Source organism: Sorex fumeus, unplaced genomic scaffold (assembly GCF_029834395.1).
Source record: "Sorex fumeus unplaced genomic scaffold, SorFum_2.1 ptg000026l, whole genome shotgun sequence".
Classification (NCBI taxonomy): Eukaryota; Metazoa; Chordata; class Mammalia; order Eulipotyphla; family Soricidae; genus Sorex; species Sorex fumeus.
Genome location: NW_026606083.1, coordinates 2,371,749 through 2,399,539, shown reverse-complemented (window position 1 = coordinate 2,399,539; position 27,791 = coordinate 2,371,749). Strand labels below are relative to the sequence as shown.

Below are 27,791 nucleotides of genomic sequence, written 5' to 3'. Positions count from 1 at the left end.
GCTCTCAGTTACATTTCCAAGACATATTGGTCTATGAGTCTTTTTTATTATAGTGTTTTAAAGTTTGATTATCAGTTGTCTTGTCTTGTTCAGGACAACTCCTGGTCTGCACACAGATATCAGTCCTGGAGGGCTCATGAGTCTCTCTGGGCTGTCAGGGATCAAACTCACATCAGCCATAGGAAAAGCAAACTTGCAAATCACTGTACTATCTTTCTGGTTCTGAATATTACAGTTTTTTAGAACAAGTCAGTTGAAACTCAATACCTTGCACCTCCTTTTAATATAAATGTGGGTAGCTTCCATGAATCAAATATTTTATCTTCTTAAGAAGCTCTTAATCATTAAAAAGAAAGATGGTATGGTTCATCAATGAGCTGACCACAGAGGCCAAAACAAAAAAATAAAACAAATGAGAAAAATTAATGAGACTATATCAAATTTTAAAAAGTACTTTACTTTTCTGCACCAGTCACATTTTTTCTTTTATTTTTACTAAGATACCATGGCAGAGCCTGGCAAGCTGCCTGTGGCATATTCTATATGCCAAATACATTAACAATGATGAGTCTCATTCCCTGACCCTGAAAGAGCCTCCAATGTGGCACTCTTGGGAAGAATGAGTAAAGGGAGGCTGATAAAATCTCAGGGCTAGGAAGAATGGAGACGTTACTGGTGCCCACTTGAGCAAATCGTTGAACATCCCACTGAACGGGATGGTAGTGAGAGTGACAGTGACCATGCTTTACGAAGTTGTTCATGACAGAGCTCGTTCAGGCATACAAAATTCCAATCACGCCCCGGTATTCCCTTCCCACCACCAATGTCCCCAGATTTCCTCCCATGCTCCAGCCTGCCCATTTGGTAAGTGTATAACGTATGTATTTCATAATGCTTGCTTCAACAAAATTTAAAGGAATGACAAATAGAATTATCAGAAAATGAATCAGTAAAAGCCAATGTGTGACTTTAACCAATACAAATAAAATGCGTTCATGATTGAAAATGTATGAAAGCCCTTAAGCAAGCTAGATGTAAAAATACCTCTCTTCATCTAGTAGAAGGCAAGTATATGCACCATGTGCGTGTAACACTCAATGTCACATGTTGAGATTTGTCCTTTTCTTTAAAACTCTTTTCACGCTTCTTGGAAAATTGGTTCCAAGGCTGTGAATTCCCTAAATTTGCCTGCCCATTTAACTTTGAATAGCTCCTTCAAATTTGAAATATAATATAGCTGGACAAAGTATTCTTGGTGAGATATTCATTCCATTGAGTTTTTGTACTGTATCCCTCCATACGCTTCTCTCGGCTTTTATTTGATCTGCTGTTCATCTATGAGATTTTCTTTCTGTGTAAGTTCCTTTTTGGTCTTGCTCCTCTCATTATTCTGTCTCTATCTGTGCATTTTCTCGTTTTCAGTTTAATGTACGTTGGAGTGTTCCTAGTTGAGTCTATTTTATTTTTAAATAATGTAGGAGTATTGCTATTTGTTTGGCCATTGATTAAGCTGATTGAATTGGACATGAACTCCACATTATTTTTTTAATTTTATCACCGAGATAGAGTTACAAAGCTTTCATGTTTGAGATTCATTCATATGTGTGTTTTTAAAAGGCTGTTGATGCTTTATCTCTCCCACCGCCTGCCTTCGGTAGTCTCGAGCCATTTCCGCCAACCCTGGGAGGTCGATGGCAATGAGCAGGCGAAGAAAGGAATTAAGGGCCAGGCTGGTCAGTATCAATTGTAGTTTATTCCAACCTTCACTCTCTTTCTGCTTCTCTCTCTCAAACCTGAGCCCCTCTCACTTCTGACTCTTCCTTCTGGAGCCTGAGCCGACCCCAAGACTGATCTTCAGCCTGAGCCTCAGCCTGAGCCTGAGCCTTAGCCTCCACCTACGCCTCAGCCCTTACAGTTTTAGTTTACATAGCAATCACTTAGGGTGGTGACACAAAGGTGAGTTGAACATTAACAAATCAACAAAGAGAGGTAAGACCACTTCTCCAGGAGATCAACTCAAGGATAAAATCTCATCTAAAGAGATTATTCCAGATTATTAGGAGATCTTCTCAAGGGTGGGATCCCAAAGAGGGTATGTTCTTTCCTCAGCTTGTAATCTACTTAAGTAGTTGTAGTAAATCTACTTCTAATATTTCTAGTAATGTCATTCTGTGTGAGCAATGTCATTCTTGCTACCTGCTCATCACAAATGGCCCAGTAAGAGATATAAACATCAGTCCTCGGGCCAAGATAGTCTTCCTAGCCCCAGCAGGGTCCTAGTCTCGTCGTTACTTACTTTTGGATCACGACAACATTTGTCCATGATCATGCCCTCAACTTATAGTTTAGTATCGTGGCACTTTGGCCTGGTTCATTTCGATGCCAGGGTAGCTCACAGCTTGTCCTCGATCCATTCAGTTCCTCGTTGGGAACCTACTTTTGGGGTGCTAGGATCTAGGGACAACTGAGTCAAGAAAGTAGATGCCCAGAAGTAAATATTATTCGGAGTTAATCAACTCCTAAGTTACAAAGCATAATATTAACTGTATTCCTGTGTCCATACAGAAAGGACATTGCTTTAAGGTAAGCTATGCAAAAGACATTGCTTACAAAACAAGTTCAGTGTCCTTAGAAGGATATAATATTACAAGCTAAGAATCTGATGAGGGAGAAAAGGTGATTAACTGACTGGGGAGGAGAGCACAGAGAAGAATTTACAGATAAACAGAGGAATAGCCGTGGAATGGGACCACTGTGATGGGTGTAATCTGATAAATCTAAGATCCCTGTGGCAGTGTTATCCTACAGCCATACAATGATGAAACCCTCCACCAATGCACACCTTCCACCACCCACATCCCAGTCCACACCCTGCCTCTATGGCAGACAATTTCCCCAATAATCTCTCTAATTTGGAGCATGTTTTGCTCAAAATTTCCCACCACCATTCACCATTCAAGCCTACCTTCAAGGGACAGATTCTAGATAATTTATTCTCCATTGCTCTTTTTGAGTATCATGAGAGCTCTCAAGGCTGCAATTATAAATGTTAATTTCCAGATTGTAAAATGATTGGTTTCCAGAAATGTCTCAGTATGGCACTAATCCATTTTTGGATTCAGCTGGAAGTCTCTGGGGCAGGGCTGTTGGTTCACTAAGATGACACCCGGAGGCAAATTGTGGGAGTGATAGCCATTCTTCTGGGTGGGTAGGAACCTGGGGAGGGACGGTTCAGGTCCTCTGCCACCATGCAGCCTGAAGATTTAGTCCTGAAACCCGCGTATGGCAGGTTGTTGGTCACCAGGATTCCATCTGGAGTAGGCGGGTAGAGTGTGCCTGCTCCATCTGGGGTGCCCCAGTGAAATTGGTTCGGTATGGGGCCTGGAGAGATCTCCAGTGCTGTGGTGTCTTCCAGGACTCTCTGCTATGTCTCTGGGCCGAGGCTGTCAGTGTGGTAAGATGGTGCCTGGAGGCAAATTGTGGGCATGACAGCCACTCCACTAAGTGGGTGGGGACCCAGGGAGGGAAAGCCCGGGTCATCTGACACCATGCGGCCTGGAGATTGAGTCCTGGAACCTACATACTTGAGCCTTGCTTGTGGAAGCTCTTGGTCACTGGAGTTCCACATGTAATAGGCAGGGAGACTTCACCTGCTCCATCTGGGGTGTCCCAGTGAAATTGACCTGGTTTGGGGCCGGGAGAGATATCTGGCGCTGTGGTGTCTTCTGGGACTTGCTGCTGTGTTTCTGGATCAGAGCTATTGGTGTTCTAAGATCCACATTACAATTTTCAGCAGATTATATCTTGGTGAGGTCCATCCTGAGAGTGGAGTCAGGCTGGGGGTATGGCTGCGATTTTGGATTGTGGAAGCAAATGGCTGCCGGGGGCTCTGCTTGGACGGGAACAGTCCAACCTGCCCCCGTCCAATTTATCCTGATCTATTCAGCCATGCACAGGTCCGAGCTTTTCTGTGGCTTTTGACCCCCTTCAAGATTTATTTAGGGGTCTCTGAAGTAAGGCCAGCAGTAGAGCTGACAGGGTGGCGCTAGAATTGGTTCGTGGGGTAACTGTCAGTGCTTCCATGTTTATTGGGATTGGGGAGAGGTAGGCCACTCCAAATCTAAGAAAGCCTGGAGATTTCAGTCACAAAACCGGCATACCAGAATTTTCAGCAGATTATTTATATCTTGGTGAGATCCATCCTGAGATGGTGGAGTCAGGTTGGGGATATGGCAGTGATTTTGGATTGTGGAAGCAAGCGGCTGTTGGGACTCTCCTTGGGTGGACCACGAGGCCAACCCATCCCCCCTTGATTTACCCAAGTCTGTTCAGCCATGTGCGGGTCTGAGATTAACTGTGGCTTTTGATCTCTTTTGAGATTTACCTATGGGTCTCTGAAATAAGGCCAATAAATGAGCTTGTATAGCTGAGCTGGAAGTGGCTTGTGGGTGTGGCTCCCACATACCTAACTTTTGGCTATTTAATTTCTTGGTAAACTTGGTCCCAAGTTGTTGTGGTCCAGCCAAAGGCAGAGAGAGGCAATTTTGGGTTATCAAGAAGTCTGAAGGCAACATCAAGTCTGCTGATGAACTCGCCTGATGTACAGGTACTCGCCAGATACACTGGCGGCACCATACCCCCCTGAGTCTATTTTAACTGAGAACCTTATTGCTCTTGGATCTCAATGCCTATAATTCTTGACCATGACAAATTCTTAGTGATGATTAATTGAACTACTGTTTCTTCACCAAAGTTTTCTTCCTGTTCTTCAGGGACTCCAATAGTTCCTTCATTCTTCCTCTTAAATTCATCTCATAATTCTCTAGCATTCTGCTCAATTCTTTTCCGACATTTTCCACCTTTTGCTGGTCTTCTGGTCTGCTCCTCATCTTGAAGCTTCTCAGTCTTTTTCTCAGCTTCTGTTATTCTGATGTTCAGATCTTTTACTGACCTTTTTTAATATCACCTAACACAGCCTTTATTTCTGTCATTTCTGATTGCAGTAGAGTTGGTTTTATTGTTTGTGGAGTTTTCTTTTTTTTTCACTCTGTACACTCTTGTGCTTTGCTGGCCACCTGTGATATCATTTCTTTGAACTTGTTGAGCACCATAATGCTGCTAAAAATATTGAGGATTTACTGCTGCTCTTTAATGTCTTCGGTGACATTGTTTCTTCTCATTGAACCTGGTACACTCATTTGTGTTCTCCCCATTGATTTTCTAGTGTTCTCGCTGTGCTGGGGGGAGTTTTTGTAGTTTGATTCTTTGGAAGGTGTGAGGGGATTAGGTTGTAGTTACTCTCTTTCTTCTCTCCCTGTTTTCACCAGATGGCATGAAAAATAATTGTGAGCCACATGGTATTTGTTGAGTAGAATATCTTAAGTCACTGTACCCTCCAGGAGCTGTGGGGTATTCAGGGAGTTTTATTGTCTGCATAAATTTTAGTAGAGTTGGTTCCAAGTCCTTGAAGAATGTTATTGGAATGTTAATGAGAATTACATTAAATTCTCATTATTTTTAACAACATTGATTCTTCCCATTCACGAATGAGACTTTTTTTCCCCATTGTCTGGTGCCTTCTAAGTCCCTATCTTTCCTATCCCTAGCAGGGTCCTAGTCTCATCATTACTTTGGATCATGACAGCATTTGTCATGATCAAGCTCTTATAGTTAAGGATTGTGGCGCTTTGGCCAGGCCCATCTCGATGCAGGGTAGCACATAGCTTACCACTTGCCTTGGTTAATCCAGCCCTCGTTGGGACCCTGCTTTGGGGGGCACTGGGAAGTGAAGGCAAATGAGGCTTAAATTGAGAAAGCAGATGCCCAGGAATGAATAATATTTGAAGCCAATTAAATCCCATGTTACAGAAGCATAATATTAATTGTCTTCTTGTGTCTATACAAAAGGACATTGCTTTAAAGTAAACTATTCAAAAGACATAAGGAGAGGAGAAAGGCAATATTAACTTACAATATAAGTTCAGTGTCCTAGAAAGATTAGACCTTACAAATTAACAGAAACTGATTAGGGGAATAAGCTGATTAACTGTTTGGGGAAGAGATCATAGAGAAGTAGTTACAAATAAACAAAAGAACGGGAGTGACTGGGGAGCACTTTGATGGGTGTGACCCGATAAACCTAAGCACCTTGTGGCAAGGGAGAAAGGACAAAACAATGTTATCCTACACAGAATTGCCACAAATTTTTGTGTGCATTGCGCTAAATAGATATCTAGCTTAGAATTTAATTTTGTTAGGTTTTTTTATGACTGAAATTATATCAGTACGATTTTTTGAGGAGGCTTTCATTTCTCTGTTATATAGTCTAGACTTCTTTGTTGTAAATATGTACATACATGTAAGTTTATTCCTGGCCTTGCATCCTATTTTATTCTATTGGTCTTTAAAGTCTGTTTTTTCCAGTGCGTTAATCACTGCTGTGTTGTAGTGTAGCTTTGTAGTGGAAGAGTGTGATGCCTCCAGTTTTCATTACTCATAGAATGAAGATTTTCTTTATTTTTTTCCAAAGAAAACTTTAATTTTTTTCTTGAAGAATGCCACTGGATTTTGAAAGGGATTGCAGATGAATATACAAACTACTTTAGTTATTATGGACATTTTGCAATAGAATTTGTCTAATTCATGATCATGGAATATTGTTCTACTTATATCCTCTATTTATTTTGACAGTATCTCAATATTCTTTAAATAAAAAGCTTGTTCTTGGCTCTAAGACATGGAAAGAAACATGATATGCCTTAGAAGGCAAATATTACCAAAGGACAGATAGAAAGGACAGATAAAAGGAGTGAATGAACCTTCAAAGTAGTAAAACCTTATAATTTATATTTTCTGTTACTTTAAAATATTTGATTTAATGTATTACATCTTCAGAAGTTTTTAGAAATAGCAAAATAACAACGAGTGTAAGCAGTAAGAGTTATCTTCTGTAGTACCTGGATATATTTGCTTGTCTCTTTCACATCAACAGAATCAAAACTGCTCCCATGGTTGTGTCTCTGAGTGTAAAATTAGTTAAGAAGATAATTAAACTTTTTTGTTATTGAATATATATATATATATTGTTAAAAAGTTGTTGATGATTGAGTTTCAGTCATACAATGTTCTAACACCCATTCCTTCACCAGTGCACATTTCCTGCCACTGATGTCCCCAGTTTCCCTTCATGTCTTGCCTCCTTGGCAGACACTTTTTTTTCTCTGTCTCATTTTCCTATTAGGCACTGTGGTTTCAGTATTTTTACAGAAAGGGTCTAATGCATAGAAAATATTCGTACTTATTAGGTGACAGGTGAAAGGGGGCTGGAGTGATAGTACACCGGGTAGGGCGTTTACCTTGCAGGCAACCAACACCACCGACCTGGATTCGATTCCTCTGCCCCTCTCATAGAGCCCGGCAAGCTACTGAGAGTATCTTGCCCGCACGACAAAGCCTGGCAAGCTACCCGTGACATATTCGATATGCCAAAAACAGTAACAACAAGTCTCACAATGGAGACGTTACTGGGCCCACTCAAGCAAATTGATGAACAATGAAAGGACAGTGACAGTGATTAGGCGAAAGAACTCTGTTAGGGGCTGGAGACATAGGGCACTTGTCTTGCATGAGACCAATCAATTAGATTGACAGGAATCCCATATGATCCTCTGAGCACTACCAGCATAAATTCTAAATATAGAGCCAGGAGTAACTCCTGAGCAAAGCTCTCTGTGGCCCAAAATCTAACAAAAATATTTTAAACAAAACAAAATATATGTTCTAATATTTCCTATTGTGAGTTCTTTCACATATTTCTAGAATGCTCAGAATAGGTGGTTCTATCCAGGTTCCCCACTCTTTTGTCAGGACATCAGTCTTTCTGAAATGATAACAAAATAGGTGGATCTTGATAGGCCAGACTGCCCAGCATGATGATTTAAGAAAAGATAAGGAAGAATAATTAATTCAAAATTAAATAAGCACATCCATGTTCATTACAGTTTAGCACAATAACCAGGATATGGAAAGATTTCCACAGAAGTTAAATGGATAAAGGGTTTTTGGATTACTATGGAACACTATGCATTCATAAAAAAAAATGAAGCAAGCAGTTCATTTCAGCATACCTTCATACTGGAAGGTATCATGCTAAAGTTAAATAAGTCAGAGAATGGAGAATAAACAACCAGATAATACCAGTAATCTATGGTATGTAGATAAATAAAGCAAGCAAACAGTAGCAAACATTTGCCAAAGCCTTGAACCTTGAATACAGAACTAAGAAACAAAGTAATCTGGAAGTCAGTGAGGGGGATCATGGTATGAACTGCAAGTAGTGTGGGCCTTGCTAGAGGGTGTTGGGTTCTTTGGTTGGGGTGAGATAACTGTGTCCATCAGAACCATGAACATTAAAACAATTGTAAAGCAAAACAAATCGGTAAACTGGAACGTTGGTGCTGGGCATGGTGTAGCAGTAGCATTTCAAATATGTATAAATAATGGTACTGTACTATAGTGAAATTATAGTTATTTTGAAAATTAAAAAATCAAGAATACTGAGATCAGATCTCATGGATTGGCACAGCTTTTCCACTAACTAGCCACAATATTTCCTTTAAAGACATTAAACCCTATAGATGAGGCTGGAAAATTCAAGCAAGGGAACACAGGCATTTGGAGTATTTCAGAATAGAATATTCTAACTCCTACTTTCATGAGATCTTAAGTATTGCGCTCTGTCCTCCTAATGTTATTCATTCAGAATTGGAAATGGGAATAAAACATTATAGGAGATTTAACTTTCACATATCCAAATTACCCATTATGCCCAAGGACTTTCTTAAAATAGTGGTGTTATTTCTATTAGTGGTTTGTACAGTCCCTCCATGTCTCTTATCCTGTTATTTTTACTTGTGAAAAAAATAAAGTAAAAGCCAGGAGAAATAAAAATGGAAAGCATACTTTCTATACATGACTATATTATTTGTGATACTGTCTTAATACATCTAATTTTAACTCTGTCCTTCACTTGGGTAGTTGACAGTTCTATTTCCTGCTTTGTAAGGTAAAGGCCCTCCCGTTGATCGTCGATTTGCTCGAGCGGGCCCAGTAACGTCTCCATTGGAGACTTTGTTGTTACTGTGTTTGGCATATCCAATACTCTCGGTAGCTTGCCGGGCTCCCCGAGAGGGGCGGAGGAATCGAACTCGGGTTGGCCATGTTGGCCGCTTGTAAGGCGAACGCCCTACCCACTGTGCTATCGCTCCTGCTTTGTAAATTTTTTTAATACATGAAAATCATTGACAAATCAGGGGAGGGCAAGAATAGGAACAAATATATTTTGTGTGTATTTCTGTGTGTTCATTTTTTGTGACTGTGTGTGTATTTGATTCAAAGCATGCATATTAAAGTCACTGTTAATGTTTAGCTTTAAAAATATATGGCCTTGGAAAGTATCATGCTAAGTGAAATAGTCAAAAAGAGAGGGACAGACATAGAATGACTGCACTCATTTGTGGAATATAAAGTAGCATAATAGGAGACTAATACCTAAGGACAGTAGAAATAAGGGCCAGGAGGATCGCACCACAGCTTGGAAGCCGGCCTTACATGCTAGGGAAAAGGCAGCTGAGATAGAGAAGGGACCACTAAGTAAATGATGATTGGAGGGATCGCTCGAGATGAGAGATGTGCATTGAATGTAGATAAAGAACCAAACACAATGGCCTCTTAGTAGCTGTATTGCAAACCGTAACACCCCAAAAGAGAGAGTAATATTTTGTTTTGTGTCTGTCATAGAGGCTGGGGTGGGTAGGGTTGGGGGTGGCAGGAGGGATACTGGGAACATTGGTGGTGGACAATGTGCACTAGTGGAGGGATGGGTACTCGATCAATGTATGACTGAAATGTAATCGTGAAAGTTTGTAAGTCTGTAACTGTATTTCACAGTAATTCAATTTAAAAAATACTAATAAATAGAAGAATAATATAAATGCTTTAAAATTTTTAACATAGTATATGGGTGCAGCTAAAAGGATTGTGAAACCAAATTAAATTTAAAAAGTAAGTCTAAATATTTTCAAAATTGTGTCCATTATGAGGAAACTTTTAGGTATTCAGAGATTAAAATGTGGGAAAAAGAAGGTAATATTTGTGTAATTTTTAGCATATTAGAGTTTTACATTTAGAGTTGTTCCCTCTAATACCTTTACCAACATCATATATAATTTTATAGGTAGGTTATTAATATCAAAGTCTAAAATGCTTATGACAGACATTATTACATATGAACATATATGTGTTTGTGTGTATGTATATGCTTGTGAGTTGATTCTGATATTACATGATAATACAAGAATTAAAAATTCTAGATTCGCTAGTCAGAAACTGGAAGAAACCTGAATGCCCAAGAACAGATGACTGGTTAAAGAAACTTTGGTACATCTACACAATGGAGTACTATGTAGCTGTTAGAAAAGATGAAGTCATGAAATTTATATACGAGTGGTACAACATGGAAGGTATCATACTATGCGAAATGAGTCAGAAAGAGAGGGATAGACATAAAAAAATTGCATTCATCTGGGGGACATAAAGTAACAAAATATAAGATTAATACCCAAGAATAGCTGAGATCAGCACCAGGAGGATTACTCCATAACTCAGGGGCCAGCCGGGCATTCTAGGGGAAAGGGCAGCTCAGATAGAGAAGGGAGCACCAAATAAAGGGTGTTTGGAGGATCCTCCCAGGAGGGGAGATGCATGTCGAAAGTAGACTATGGACTGAACATGTTTGCCACTCAAAGCCTCTTTTGCAGACCACAACACCCAAAAGGAGAGAGAGAACACAAGGGATTGCCCTGCCACAGAGGCAGGGTGAGATGGGAGGGATGGGGGTGGGAGGGATATTATCCATGGTGGTGGAAAATGGGCATTGGTGGAGGGATGGGTATTTGATCATTGTGTAATCGAAACCCAAGCACAAAAAATTGTAAATCTACAACTGTACCTCATGGTGTTTCACTAATAATAATTAAAAAAAAATTCTAGATTCGCATATCTTAGAAAATGACAAACTGCATATACAGGAAAAAAAATAAGTCTATTAATTTTCATGCCTTCAGTTTTGGGAAGAGAACAGACCTGATTTTATGAACATCCAGCTGTATCTCAGTCGAACAGATGGACTCCAGGTATGTGGTTGAATGTCACTGTAAAGTCAGAGGCCTCTTGACAATAGAAGGTTTACGGTAAGGACTAAGTTAAGGTTCCTGCAGATGGCTTGAGGGAAAGTTCACTGTAGAAAAGTCACACGGAGTATTCAGAAAGATCATGGCTTCTTTCTGAAGCAAGTAAGTATGCTCCATGTTGTTCTTCTCGGGGACTGGAGCAGACCTTTGATCTCTTCATCTTCATCTTCATCTCTTGCTCTTCTTGACTATTGATTGCCAGAAGCTCTTTACTTCTAGATAACACACCATCAAGCAACAGTCTTATAATTGTGATTAAGGAAAGATCATGTTTATTTTCATTCAAAGCAAACTAAAATGCATTATTCCCTACAATTTTCTAGATTGTATGCAAAGCATTTCACCTACATGATTTCATGTAATTCAACAGATTCAAATGTTAGGTATTACTATTGGTTATTGTTATCTCCATATCACAGATAAGTTTTTATGCTTGGGATTTCAGACATTTTCCCCTGTCTGAGTAAAAAGAATTTTTTCATCCTGACTCTGTATTGTGATTCAAATCGAATAATCTCAAACACTGACCCATACAAATTACTTGTTGACCAACACACATTTGGGCTCCTCTCCCTTAGGTTGCCTGAGGTAGGTTCATCTCCTTGAATTTATAATAAAACTTTGTAGTACTTTACTAATATAATGAGCCAAGTAAAAATAATTAACAAAGGGGTTGGAGAAGATAGTACAGTGAGTAAGGTGTTCATGCTGCATGAGGCATGAACATGTTTTATCCTTGGCTACAAATACAGTCCCTTAAGTACTCCCCAAGCCTCACACCCACCAGTGCTCAGTCATGTCTGACCCCTGAGCACTGCAAGTCATGTCTCCAAATAAAAACAAAGTACCTTCTTCAATAACGTATATTTGTATAATGCACCTGCTTTTCTGTTTGCCACTTAGAGTGCATTCTTTGTCTTAATATTTAGTTGTTATAAAATAAAGCAACTAGGATTGTGCTCTAAGCCCATGATCTCTCTGGAGCACATATCCTGCTGGTTTCTCTTGCGGTCTCCTTGCTTGCTTCTTTCCACTCTAGAGAAGCTAGCCTTCTCGCTGGGACATGTACTTCTTTCTTTATCTTCTCTCTCATCTTGCTAAGTAAGATTTTTTAAAAAGCAATCTTGCTTCACAAATAAATAAATTAAGCAACTCACTAAAAATTAGAATGCCAGTCATTTGTTTATAACTAGAATTCTATTCAAGAAGATGGATTTTAGGAGGAAAAGAAGGAAATAATGCTTCTAAATGACTGTACTTTATATATTACCACTTCGCATGTGTATTTTTTAGCTATTTGGTAGGGAATTAGGTCCAGGCAGAAATTATGTCAGATAAAAAATGTTGTTTGTTCAAGTATGAAAGTTTGTAAGTCTGTAACTGTACCCCATGGTGATTAACTAATAAAAAATTAAAAAATAATAAAAAATTAAAAATTTTAAAAAGGGTAAACCTAATTTGAAAAAAAAATGTTGTTTGCCTAACTTGTCATATAAAATGTAGTGTTTTCTTTTTAAAAGAAGATAATTGGAGATAAATACCAAGCACTGAATTCAAGACTTTTTATCGGACGTCCTCAGTGGAAACTTCTATTTGATGAAGTAGCAAAATGTAATAGAGGGTAAGTACTTTGCCTCTAAAAATTTGGCATGTGGCTATTGATCAAAATAAAATATTCCTCAATCATTTAATAAAGCTTTAAAATAATTTAAAATGTTTTTTCAAATTAAAAAATCAGAAGCACATCACTGTCACAGGAGGAAGTAACAAAGTTATAATTTCTACTTGTCTGTAGTTGAAATAAAATTTGGCCTACAAATGATGCAGAAAGGATGAACAAGATGATCCTACCTGCATTTATATTTTCTACTGCATTTAAATTTTTATAGACTCATATTTTCATTGGTATTTAGATTCACAATGTATACTATGTGATAATTGAGAGGAAATTAAAATTATGTGTGCAAAGTAATGAGCTCTACAAATAATTTTACATCTTTTGCTGCAGCCATTCATCTTATATTAGTTGTGATAATATTGTCACATTTGGATTTCGTATTGCACCACAAACTTATTCTTTTTTAATTATATTTAACTGACCACTGAATAACTTTGTTTGATCAATTCCCATGGCTCAGTGTTGAACATTTTTTAGTTTTCTTTTGTTTTTGCTCAATTTAGAAGCAAATCTGAAAAGAGAAGTTCAATTAGAAAAATATTATTTAAGAATCATTGGTTTCTTTCATTAATTAGTTCTCAAGAATTCACACCATAATGTTCATGATTTAGAGGGATTTTTATGTTTATGGTTTTTAGATTATATTATGTAAATAGTTCATTTTCTTTTAAAGTTAAAAATGATTTCCAGAAGAACATTATTCCTGGTAGAAAGAATAGGAATCTTGTTTGTCGTATTCTCATCGGGGAAGCATCATGTTGAGAGATTGTTATTTGTATATTAAAATATAAGTAACTAGTTAGCAAAAATTTAGATATAATCTAAATATTACTTTATATTTAGATGTATATTTAGCCTGGCAAGCTCCCTGTGGCATATTCGATATGCCGAAAACAGTAACAACAAATCTCACAATGGAGACGTTACTGGTGCCCGCTTGAGCAAATCAATGAACAATGGGAGGACAGTGCTACAGTGCATTACTTTATAAGTCATCCAATGTTCAGTAATCTGTCAGGAAATTATTTTACAGCTAATCAACTGATATTCTAAGCTAGCTGAATTTATATTTTATATAACAGGAAACTCTAGCTGTACTTTTGTGTGGCCTTTGAATCCCATACTCTGGGATCAGGGTGAAAAATGTTTAATATCATTTCTGTATTTTACTGTCTCGTGGTGCTTTAAAAACAATGCAAATTCAGAAGTCCGGACATGTTTTTTCACAGTTGCTTCTGTGTCCTTTAGTAAGTCACTCAAATCTTCTAGCTCATGGTCAAGAAGAAATAACATACCAGGAATGCATAAATTATCATTAAGTGTGATTTTACCCTTGCAAATCTTTGTGAAATAAATGAGTATATAGCATAATAGGAAAATTTTCATATATTATTGAACATTTATGGAATTAGTTCCCAACTTCTGGCATCTAAACAAAATTTTATAGGTAAATCTCAGGAAGATTATTGAAATGTGATAATCTACTACATATTAGTATTGCACATGGATTGAAAAGATTAATTATGCAGCTTAAAAGTGAGTATAATATGGGGCCAGAGGAATAGTACAGGGATAGTTCGAGTCACTTGCCTTGTACGCAGCCATTCTGGTTCAATTCACAGCACCATATAAGGTTCTATTTGTATGAGTAGGAGTGATAAGAGCCAAAACTATATCATGAGCACCAACAGTGTATCCCAAATTCCTCACCCATCACCTCAAGAATGAGGAGGCTCTAATTAAGATAGTAAAAGCAACAATGGGGAATTTCTAAAGTCACACTTAGATGTGTACTGATTAACAACTTGAAGAGCAGATAAAATTGTAAAAATGTAAAAAAAAATCTTTGTGTGATTTTAAAATAATTATTTTTAAAATAATATTTAAGAAGAAGCTTTACTCCACTTCACATTACTTGCACCTTTATCAAAGATTAGATGAGCATATGATTGAGGAGAGATGTCAGTGTATTCAACCCTGTTCCATTGGTCTGCAGTTCTGCCTTTGTTCCAGTACCATGCTGTTTTAATTATTACTGCTTTGTAGTACAGTTTGAAGTTCGGGAGGTTGATTCCTCCCATTTTCTTTTTCCCAAGAATTGCTTTAGCTATTCGTGGGGGCTTATTGTTCCATATAAATTTCAAGAGTGTTTGCTCCATTTCTTTGAAGAATGTCATGGGTATCCTTATAGGGATTGCATTGAATTTATACAATGCTTTCGGTAGTATTGCCATTTTGACAATGTTAAGTCTCCCGACCCATGAGCAGGGGATATCTTTCCATTTCCTCATGTCCTCTTTTGTTTCCTGAAGTAGCGTTTTGTAGTTTTCTTTGTACAGGTCCTTTACTTCCTTAGTTAAGCTGATTCCTAGGTACTTGATTTTCTGGGGCACAATTGTGAATGGGATTGTTTTTTTCATGTTGCTTTCTTCTCTCTCACTGTTTGCGTATAGGAAAGCCATGGACTTTTGGGTATTGATTTTATAACCTGCAACTTTACTATACGAGTCTATTGTTTCTAGGAGTTTTTTGGTGGAAGTTATTGGGTTCTCTAAGTAGAGTATCATATCATCTGCGAATAGTGAGAGCTTGATTTCTTCCTTTCCTACCTGAATGCCCTTAATATCTTTTTCTTGCCTAATCGCTATTGCAAGTACTTCCAGTACTATATTGAACGGCAGTGGAGAGAGTGGGCATCCCTGTCTCGTCCCTGATCTTAGAGGGAAGGCTCTCAGTTTTTCCCCATTGAGGATGATGCTTGCTGTAGGCTTGTGGTAGATGGCTTTAATTCTTTAATAAATTGTGTTGGCATCACTGGACGGCTACATGCAAAAAAATAGGCTCAGAACTCTGCCTAACACCATGTACAAAAGTAAGATCAAAATGGATTAAAGACCTCAACATCAGACCAGAAACCATAAGGTACATTGAAGATAAAGTTGGCAAAACCCTCCATGACATTGAAGCTAATGGTATCTTCAAAGATGCCACGCCACTGGCCGAGCAAGTGAAAACAGAGATAGATAAATGGGACTATCTTAAACTAAGAAGCTTCTGCACCTCCAAAGAAACAGTGACCAAAATACAAAGACAGTCTACAGAATGGGAAAGGATATTCACCGAATACACATCTGACAAGGGGTTGATATCCAGGATATACAAAATACTGGTTAAACTCCACAAGAAGAAAACATCCAACCCCATCCAAAAATGGGGCAATGAAATGAACAGAAACTTTCTCAAAGAAGAAATCCGAATGGCAAAAAAGCACATGAGAAAATGCTCTACATCATTAATCATCAGGGAGATGCAGATCAAAACCACAATGAGATACCATCTCACACCTCAGAGACTGGCCCACATTCAAAAGAACAAAAGCAACCGATGCTGGCGTGGATGTGGCGAGAAAGGGACACTCCTTTACTGTTGGTGGGAATGTCCACTGGTTCAGCCCTTCTGGAAAACAGTATGGACGATTCTCAAAAAATTAGATATTGAGCTCCCATTTGACCCAGCAATACCACTCCTGGGAATATATCCCAGAGAGGCAAAAATGTATAGTCGAAGTGACATCTGCACTTGTTTGTTCATTGCAGCACTCTTTACAATAGCCAGAAACTGGAAGAAACCTGAATGCCCAAGAACAGATGACTGGTTAAAGAAACTTTGGTACATCTACACAATGGAGTACTATGTAGCTCTTAGAAAAGATGAAGTCATGAAATTTACATACAAGTGGTACAATATGGAAAGTATCATGCTAAGCGAAATGAGTCAGAAAGAGAGGGATAGACATAGAAAGATTGCATTCATCTGGGGGATATAAAGTAACAAAGTATGAGATTAATACCCAAGAATAGCTGAGATCAGCACCAGGAGGATTACTCCATAACTTAGAGGCCAGCCGGGTATCCTAGAGGAAAGGGCTGTTCAGATAGAGAAGGGAGCACCAAATAAAGGATGTTTGGAGGATCCTCCCAGGAGGGGAGATGCATGTCGAAAGTAGACTATGGACTGAACATGTTTGCCACTCAATGCCTCTTTTGCAGACCACAACACCCAAAAGGAGAGAGAGAACACAGGGGATTGCCCTGCCACAGAGACAGGGGGGATGGGGGGATGGGGGTGGGAGGGATATTATCCATGGTGGTGGAAAATGGGCACTGGTGGAGGGATGGGTATCTGATCATTGTATAATTGAAACCAAAGCACAAAAAATTGTAAATCTACAACTTTAAAAAAAAATAAAATAAAGGGAAAAAAAAAAGAAGAAGCTTTAAGAAATTGTCAACAATTGAGAAACTGATGCATATCCTTCTAATGAAAAATAAGAAAATAATGGTGTCCTACTGCCAAAATACATTATTGACAGAAAGTATATATAAATAAGTGAAATGATTTGTTTCCCTCTAATTTTAATAAAACCTGTAATGTAAACTTTGATGGTATAAATTTAATATTTCAAAGTACTTCTAAAATATTTATGAAACTCAGAATAGTCAAAGCCATCCTTATTTTAAAAAGATGGAATACATTGTCTTCCCAGACTTTATACTTTATTACAAAGCTCTAAGAATGAAAAATACATAGTATTGAACCCAAGATAGATCCTTAGATCAATAAAGAAGAACTAAGAGCTCAGAGGTAAACCCATAGATGGGTATGTGGCAGTGTATGACAAATAAGACTAGTGCATGAAATGGACCAAGGACAGCCTCTTCTACCTGTGGCGCTGGGAAAACTGGAGACCCATATGTTAAAAAAATGAAACTACACTCTTTCTCATGATGAATAGAAAGGTTAATTTAAAAGAGAAGGAAGACTTGGTATTAAATCTTTCTATAAAATATACTGAGAATAACATAGGAAAGATGCTGCCAGATTTTAACCAGAGGATTTTTTAGGTTTTTTTTTCTTCAGTTTTTGCAAATGAAACAAGAGCAGGCATAAATAAATGGTACTACATAAAGCAAAAACCCTTCTTCACTGTGAAAGTAAAGAGAAACAAATTGAAATATACCACACTGGCTGGGGAAAGACGGTACTCAGACGTCAGCAAGGGTATATATCCAGGATATATAAAGTATTCCCATGCTCACAAGAAACAACAAACCACCCTATGATTATGAGAGATGATACATTTTATCAGAGAGACGTTTCCTCAAATGTAATGATAGATATTTCCTTAAAAATAAATAAATAAATGTGCATATGAAAAAATATTCTCTTCACTGATTTGCATTTTTCAAATGCAATTCAAAATGGCAATAAGCTATTATGTCACAACATTCATCCCAAAAAGTTCAGAAAAAATAAGTGTTGGTGGAAATGTGACAAAAAGTTAAAAAAAAATGAGGAAGAAATGTTAATGAGTTCTGGTAGTACTTGGTTAAGCATTTTTGGAAAATGATTTGGAGACCGCAAAAATTTAAAAGAAATTTTCATTTAACCCTGCAATTCCACTTCTGGGCTCGTAATACAAAGATATAAAAATATTAATCCAAAAGGTCAGATGCTCAGCTATATTCATCACAGCGTTATTTATGATGGCAAGATCTGGATAAAACCCAAATGACCAATAGATGAACAACCAAAGAAATTGTGGTTACGTGTACGTAATTTAATACTATTAAGTCATGAGAAAAGATGGAATCATGCGATTTGATGCAACTTGGATGTAATTGGAAGAAATCATGCTGAGCGAAGACTCAGAAAGTAAAGGACAAATACTTCATGATCTGACTCATTTGGAGAGTATTAAGAAGCAAAGCAAGGCTTATCTCTCCCCAAGGGTAGTAGCCCTGAATAAGCTCACTGGCAGGCAGCTCTGAGAATGCGAGGCATGGCATGCAGGAAGATGTGGGGGACGGGGAGCATGCAGGATGATGTGGGGGCGATGGGGCATACAGGACAAGGTGAGGGGACAGGGGGCATGCAGAACGATGTGGGGGGATGGGGTACCTGGCACTCTGGTATGGGTGTGATGTAGCAGCAGTGCATGCAAATAACACAAATATTCTACCATAATATTATTGTACATTTTTATTGTGCTAAAATGAAAATCTTTATAATGTATAAATTCAGTAGATCAGTTGTACTCAATTTAGGAAATCCAGTTGATATATTTTCTGTTTTAATAGTAATCTAACTTTGATTAAGTACAAGATAATTCATGTTTACTCGCATGTTTTTTCCTTTCTCTTTATTTTAGGTTCAGGGTCTTTGGGTTGAAATCTTAGGGCATTGAATTCAAACATTTGTTCTTTTCTATTTAAGTATTTCATACAATAAATTTTCCTATAAATGACACTTTAGCTCTCATCCATAATTTTTAATGTTTTTCTTTAATTTTTTTCAGTCATTTTTTTTGGGGGGTCACACCCGGCGATGCCCAGGGATTACTTCTGGTTCGTGCACTCAGGAATTACTCCTGGCGTTGCTCAGGGAATCATATGGGATGCTGGGAATCGAACCCAGGTTAGCCGTGTGCAAGGCAAACGCCCTACCTATTGTGCTATTGCTCCAGCCCTATTCAGTTTATTCAGTTATTTTTTTTAATTTTATGTGATTTTTTTCTTGTATTGTTAGTTGTCAAAAACTATTTTATTTAACTTCCAAATATGTGGGAGTTTTATGGATAGTTTGGGGTTTGTTATTGCTGTTTTTTCAGTTTTGGTGTCAGATAAAGCAATGCTGTATGGGTGACCCTGGATTTGCTCTCAGGAATTATTCCTGCCAATACTCAGGCTAGAATACCAGGGATCAAACCCAGGTTGGACAAAGACAAGGAAAGTGCCTTGCCAGCTTTACTATAGTGGAAGCCCCTGGGAGTTTGTTCCTGTTTTCTAGATTTCATTTGGAAAACATGCTCCTTATGATTCTACTTATTATAACCTTTTATATTGGTCTGTCTTGGTGAATATTACATATGCATCCCAAGAGAATTTGTATTCTATTATCATCAAGTAATGCTCTATTTGGTGCGTAGACAACGAAGATAGAAACTGCAGGCAGTGAGCCACATCTATTCAAATGTAAACGTCCGATTCCGGTTGTTAGGCATTCGAATGAATCAATGCTCTTGGCCAAGTTTGTGTTGATAAGGACACCGACGCCTCCAACACCTCTTTTATCACATGTTCCGAGGAACAATTCTTCTCCAGTGTCGAAAACGGCATGGTGAGATTCGTGTCTTCTTGTCTCGGTCAGACCAATGATGTCGTACTTGATCATTCGCGCTTGTACCATCAGGTCCTCGATGGATGCATCTGATGCTAGCGTACGTGCATTGAAAGTACAGACGATCATTTTTGTCTTCCTTCGTTGTGGCAGCCTAGGTCGGCCTTGAGATTTTGTCGGCCTCTCCTTTCTCATCCTTCTCAGTGCTGCCATGTCGGTGAAGCCTTCAGGGTCAGGTGAATGAGACCAGTTGTAGTTACTGGTTTTGGCATATCGAATACACAGCGGATAGCTTGCCAGGCTCTTCCGTGCGGGCGGAATACTCTCGGAATACTCTGCAGTTTCTATCTTCGTTGTCTACGCACCAACATCTCATTATGATGAAAGAGAAATCGAGAAGTTCTACATGGAGCTAGAGAAATTCTATAAAGAAGACCACACCTTCTACAAGATCATTGTGGGTGATTTTAATGCCAAGATAGGACCGAGAAGATCAGCTGAAGAACTTCACATCGGAACCCATGGCCTAGAATGGAACGAACAGGGTGAGAGACTGTCTGAGTTCATCATGTCGACCAAGACCATTCATGGTAACTCACAGTTCCAGAAGGCAGAATCTAAACGATGGACATGGGAGTCTCCCGGTGGACGATTCCACAACGAAATAGACCACATCATATTCAATCGACGGTTTTGCCTGACTGATGTCGCTGTTGTCCCAAAATTTCGAACGGGATCGGACCACCGTCTCCTTCGTGCAAAATTCTACTTCACAGAGCGGGGAGAAAGGGCTGCAAATTTCAAAAAGAGAACTCCCAGAACGACCACCAACTGGGAACTCTTTGGTACTATTGCGGCAACATGGGAAGATGCCATTGTTGACAACATTGACAAGGAATACGATCGACTGGTTCAGCACCTCCATGAATGTGCGAGGAACGCCAAGAGAGAGATAGCCACAAAAAGTCGCCTATCTTCGAAAACTCTTGAGCTAATTCGCCAGCGTGGTTTGGCGCATGCCTCAGGCAACCGCAAGCTAACGTCCGAGCTTGCAAAGCAGTGCAGAGATGCGATCAAGGAAGACCTCAAAGAGAGAAGAGCAGACGTACTGGTAGATGCGGCAGAAGCCTGGAAAAGTATTCGTAACGCCCGCCTGTCCTACGCCAACTATAAGACCAAGATGTCTGCCCTCCGACGTCCTGATGGATCCATCACATCCTCCAGAACGGCAATGGAGAAGATTATCCATGACTTCTACTCAAATCTCTTCGATAGCCATGTCCACTTGCCGACATACCAAATTCCACAGGATGGGTATGTCGTTCCCAACGTTCTCCCTTCCGAAATCCGACACGCCATTTCGTCAGTAAAGAAGCAAACAGCACCCGGCCCAGACAAGGTCAGACCTGAACACCTGAAGAACCTGCCGTCAGTACTCATCAATACACTGGCTCGGCTCTTCACTCGCTACCTGTCTGAATGCAAGGTTCCATCTCAATGGAAAACCAGCAGGACCGTACTACTGTTCAAGAAGGGAGACATCCATGACATTGGCAACTATCGCCCGATCTGCCTATTGTCTGTCATCTACAAGTTGTTCACTCGAGTCATCCTGAATAGGATTGGCAGAACACTAGATGAAGGACAACCATGTGAGCAAGCAGGGTTCCGCAAAGGATTCAGCACCATCGACCATATCCACACGATAACCAAACTCATTGAGGTTTCTCGGGAGTTCAAGATGCCGCTCTGCTTAACGTTCATTGATTTAAAGAAGGCCTTTGATTCTGTTGAGACGGAAGCGGTCATTGAAGCCCTAGCCAATCAGGGCATTCAAGCCCAATACATCAGGATCCTCCGTGAGCTGTATTGTGGATTCACTACCAGGATCTCACCATTCTACAAAGAAGTGATCGTTGATGTCAAGAGAGGGGTGCGGCAGGGTGATACCATTTCACCAAAACTCTTCAGTGCCACCCTCGAGAACATCATGCGACGACTGGAATGGGAAGGAATGGGAGTGAAGATAGATGGTCGGCAACTACACCACCTCCGCTTTGCTGATGACATTGTTTTAATAACACCAAACATCAGCCAAGCGGCACAAATGCTGGCCGACTTTGACCGTGAGTGTGGAAAGGTAGGACTACAGCTGAATCTTACGAAGACAATGTTTATGAGAAACAGCCTTGTTCCTGACGCCCCATTCGCTCTCAATGGAACGACCATCTCTGAATGCAACAGCTATGTGTACCTAGGTCGAGAGGTCAACATGACAAATGACCTGGCACCCGAGCTGCGCAGGAGGAAGAGAGCGGCTTGGAACGCCTTCAAGAACGTCGAAGAAATAGCTAAGAGGACGAAAAACCTCCGGCTCCGGGCACATCTCTTTGATTCCACTGTTCTTCCTGCATTAACATATGCCTCAGAGACCTGGGCCCTACGCAAACAAGATGAGAATGCCATTCAGGTCTCCCAAAGAAGAATAGAAAGAGCTATGCTTGGAATATCACGTTTCACTCAAATGAGAGAACGAATCCGGAGTTCTGACATCCATCGACGATCAAGGATCAGGGACGCTGTCTCATTTGCCAAGGTGTCGAAAATCAGATGGGCTGGTCACGTAATGAGATTTAAAGACGACCGTTGGACTAGAGCTGTTACTGATTGGATTCCACGGGATGTCAAGAGACCGCGTGGCCGCCCACCTACCAGATGGTCAGACTTCTTTGTCAAGGTCATGAACGATCGGTTTGAGGCCCTCCATGTTCCCGGAGCGAAGAGATGCCATTGGGCTACACTAGCACGCGACAGGGACAAATGGAGACGTTACTGGCGCCCGCTCGAGCAAATCGACGACTAACGGGAAGTTAAGTGATTAAGTGATTAATGCTCTATTTACATGTCAGTTTCAACTGATAGTATTCAACATACTATTTATTTTCTGTTACATGTTCTAGAAATAACTGGAGAATAATGTTGAGTTCTTTAATTATAATTCTTGTTTTATCTGTATTTTCAGAGTTACAATTTTTGGTTTAGTATATATTGTAGTTCTTTTGTAGCTCTTAGTTGCAGTGTTAAATATTTATTTTATTGTTTCATTTTATTATTTAATTCATGTATAAAGCCTAGAATGGAATTATTTTTCATCTCTTTGAGATACAACTGACATAATATTCTGCATATTTAAGGTATACTATATGATACTATATATATATATATGTGTGTATATATACTTACATATATCACAGAAATATCATTCCAATAAAGTTAGTTAACATATATCATGTGTATGTTGTAAGCACATTTAAGATCTGTTAACAGTTTTAAAATATATAATATAGTATTGTTAATTATATTTGCTATATACTATAACACTGCCTATTACATTCTCTAAGCACTGTAGCACTGTTCTCCCGTTGTTCATCGATTTGCTTGAGTGGGCACCAGCAATGTTTCCATTGTGAGGCTTGTCGTTACTGCTTTTGGCATATCGAATAGGCAATGGGGAGCTTGCCAGGCTCTCCCTTGCAGGCAGGATATTCTCGGTAGCTTGCCAGCCTCTCTGAGAGGGACAGAGGAATCAAACCCGGATCATTCTCTAAATCACTAATATTTTAACAGAGAGTTTGAACTCGTCATCAGCCATGCACCAAGTCCCACCCAAACTACCTGTCTGTGCCTCTCTTTCATGAGTTCATCACTTTTTGTTTCTACAAGTTAGATCATAAAGTGTTTATCTGTAACTTCATTCGGCATAATACCCTCGTGTCATTGATGTTGTTGAAAGCAGAAAGTCATTATAACTGGAGACTAATACTCCACATTAACATTGTATTAACATTGTGGTAGATCACAATTCTAGAAGTATACATGTAATTATGTAATATCTCACATGTTATGTTTGTTAATTCATTATTGTTGATGATAGTTTAGGTTATTTCTTTGGCTTGCCTGTTGTAATCCATGTGATAAACAAGAGAGTGCTGTCATCTCTGAATGATTATGAGTAATAGGCTTTCTGGATCATACCTAGTCCTATTTTGTTGTTGTTTGGGGGCAACAGTGAACAGTGCTCAGGGCTTACTCCTGGGTCTGTGTTCAAGGATCAGTCCAGTGGTCCTCAGAGAACCATATGTGGTGCTGGAAATTGAACCCAGTGCCTTAACTCTGTGCCCTCACTTCAACCCTTAGTCCTGTTTTTTAATTTAATGTTGAAGAACTGCCATATTCGGTACAAATGATCAAAAAAAGATTTCCTTAGTAAAAGTGTGTGAAGATTGTTCTATCTCACCCTGGAGCCATCAAGGCCTTGTATAAGAGATCACTAGCATGTTTTAAAACAGTCTAAGCCTTGTGTGTTACTGTTTTCTAATCAGATTGATTGCCTTTAACTTTACATCCCATCCGACTTGGTCTGCTACTCTTGCTTATCAGCGATTAATCTTACTAAGTTTAAATATGCTTTTTGATGATTCTGTTGCTAAACACCTGATGTCCATCTGTATTTCTTCTATGGAAGAAATGGATGTGTGTATGCATGTATGTATGCGTGCTTCTGGGCCGCCCCATAGTGCTGTGGGTTTGAGCCTGACTCTGCATCAGCGCACCGTGTGCTGCCAGAGAGAAACCCAGGCGCAGCACAGAGCAGGCCCCTCCCCGCAGTGCAGTCTCTCCAGTCCCTTCCGAAGAACAAATGTTCTTCAAATCTTGTTCCCATTGTTTAGTTAGGTTGCTGTGTTTTTTCTCATTGTGACTTTTGGGATTATGAACTATTTACAACTTGTCTTAAATGCTGTAATGATTCATCTTTGTCGCTATTTGTCAAAGTGTGTGTCATTTGCTGCTCTCCTTTTTGTATTCCCTCTTCCTCTGCATTGTGTGCACCACAAAAGTCTAAAAGCTTTAATTCTCGTGAACTCCAGTCCTCTTTTTTTAATTTTTATTAGTGAGACACCATGAGGTACAGTTGTAGACTTGTGCTTGGGTTTCAGTTATACAGTGATCAAAAGCCCCGTAAGACTGCTAGCCTTCCGAAACATTTCCTTCTCAGAACAGCAGCAGGCCAACTTTCAGGAGTGGCTGATTGCTGGGCTCACTGTGGCACCTTCTCTCGAGTCCTCTCGGGGATCCCACATAGATCTGTGTTGCTTATTATCCAGTATCTCAAAATACTGGTTTACATATATTTCCCATAAGTTTTTAAGACATAAAGTCCCACATAAGTATGAATGGGTGCAAATGAAAGTTCCATTTTGTAGTTGTTTCATTTATTTATTTATTTACTTGCTTATTTATTTATTAATCCTCCTAATCTCCATCCCTCCTGTACTGGTGGGGGTGTCTAGAGGTGAAGGGGATATTCTCCATGACGTGGAGCCAGCAAGGCCAGCCCCTCAGTGCTCTGGGACCTATGGTCTCAAGTGTCTCACCCAGAGTTTATGTGGTGCCAAAAATCAAATTGGCTTGGCATTGATGCAAGATATGTACTCTGTAAACTCTCTCCTTCTCTCTCTGAAGCTGCTTAAATCTTACATTCTGTCAAAATTTATAAATTAAATTTATATTAAAATTAAATTATGTTTTAATGTTAAAGGCTTATATAAAATATATAAGTACATAAGATATATAAAATAAAAGCCTTATATAAAATCATTTTCTAGTATTTGTCATAAAACTTTGGTGCCATTTAGTGGACTGATTATTCCAATTTCAGCACAAATTATTGTCACTTATAAGGGCATAGTGTACTTTTGACATAAACTACAAATTATTATTTCCTAGGAATAATTGATGAAAACCAACAAACTTTGGAGTGTGTCAGGAGTGATATAATGTGAAATATTATTCATTACCTGGGATTTATTTAATCTATTGTTAAGGATATGTATAATTTATCCAACAAAATTTTATGTGAGGAAATAATAAAACCTTCTTAGCATTTGTTGCAGTCATTTTGTGCTTTACTACAAAAGAAAGAAAATGCATTCAGGTTTGGACTTTGAATTTCCACGTAGAGTTAAATTAGTCAGAATCCTCCTTCAATTTTGGTAAAAGCTTCTATTTCTCTTCTCTTAATAATTGCTGACATGTAAGTCAATGGAATATTAAGAAAACCTGCGTGTGATTCTAGTAGAGAAGAGTTAGCCTGATCCAGGGGGATGCCCTCTATCAGTAGCTGCTCTTGATTAGTTTAATAAACACACCAAGGTATGTGGTGAAAAGACTTTGCCTACCTGCTGTTCTACAGAGAGCATGTATGAGCTTCTATTTACATCATTTGAATTATAGTATAAAAGTATGGGGAATATAAAGGCTTTTCTGATATTTATGTCTTTAAATGATTGGAAATATTTTAATATGTAAAGTTGCAAGAGATTTGCTTCTTTAATACTTTGACATGTACATAAGGTATACTGTTTTTTAAAATGCTGGATAGTTAACTACCTAAATGTCCATTTTCTCTCTTTTCCCAGGAAAACAATTGGTGTCTTTTGCTGTGGACCCAGTTCCATTTCCAAGATTCTTCATAAACTGAGTAACCATCGCAACCCATATGGGACAAAATTTGAATACAATAAAGAATCTTTCAGCTGAAAACAGTTGAGATGAACCATAACTCTAAAGAGGAAATGAGTGCAATTGCTAAGACTTAAAACTCAGCCAAATCAAACAACTGTGTCATGCCAAAGAATAGCAAACTTTTCTGAAATCTGATTACTTAAACTGAGAATGTGTCACAGGACAGGTCCCATTGCTTCTTTAACCTGAAAGCCAAAGAGCCCTGAAGAATATTTCATATGATGATTTCAGTGTTCACATTTAGAGAGAACATTGTTGACTTTTATTACAGATGCAAGAAAGAAGTGAGAGCTGCCCTTGCTCCTGTGGGAATACTAGCCTTCTTCCTCTTGAAATTGTTTTTGGCTGAACAAATGGAAGGCTGATCAAAATTAAGAATTGAAACTCCAGATTGCATTTTTCTACATGCTGATAGAGTAGGCTTGATTTGGATCAATTCCAAACTAATGTATTAAATGTTGTAAAATTGAGCACAGGACTCTGTTGATACGGGTAGTTTGTGTCAATATCTAATCTTCCTCACTACTGATACGGGCACCTTTGTTTGACATCAATAGGCCTTAAGCTTCATGGATATTATTCTGCAAATGTTATATAGTATCTATTTTTATATTTTTATTCTTTCCTATCTGTCTAGGAAAATTTGCCTTCCTTTGGCATGCATTAGACACAATTATTTAATTTAACCTGTTCATACATGATTTTAACCTATTATTGCATAATATGAAGGAATATATTATTATGATTTATAAAGAAATTTATACTCAATAGCCTTTTACATGTTTTTGTACTTATACTTTTTATCAATGGTATAATAGTTTCCAATTTTAGCTACTTGGTATGGAGCGATAGCACAGCGGTAGGGCGTTTGCCTTGCATGCAGCCAACATGGCCAACCCGAGTTGGATTCCTCCGCCCCTCTCGGAGAGCCCGGCAAGCTACCGAGAGTATCTCGCCCGCACGGCAGAGCCTGGCAAGCCCCCCCCCCCCCCCCCGTGATGTATTTGATATGCCAGACACAGTAACAACAAAGTCTCCAATGGAGACGTTACTGGGCCCGCTCGAGCAAATCAACGAACAACGGGAGGGCCTTTACTTAC

General features: G+C 38.9%; 1 protein-coding gene across 1 annotated transcript in view; it reads left to right on the top strand.

Annotated features, from left to right (window-relative positions):
- Window positions 1-27,516, top strand: part of NOX4 (NADPH oxidase 4) — a 204,142-nt gene extending 176,626 nt beyond the window's left edge. Inside the window, exons 16-18 of the mRNA XM_056114562.1 lie at window positions 11,124-11,192; window positions 12,770-12,870; window positions 26,586-27,516. Of these exons, the coding sequence (XP_055970537.1) occupies window positions 11,124-11,192; window positions 12,770-12,870; window positions 26,586-26,706 (291 nt within the window). The 3' untranslated portion in view covers window positions 26,707-27,516. The remainder of the gene's footprint in view (window positions 1-11,123; window positions 11,193-12,769; window positions 12,871-26,585) is intronic.
- Window positions 27,517-27,791: the final 275 nt, after the last annotated feature.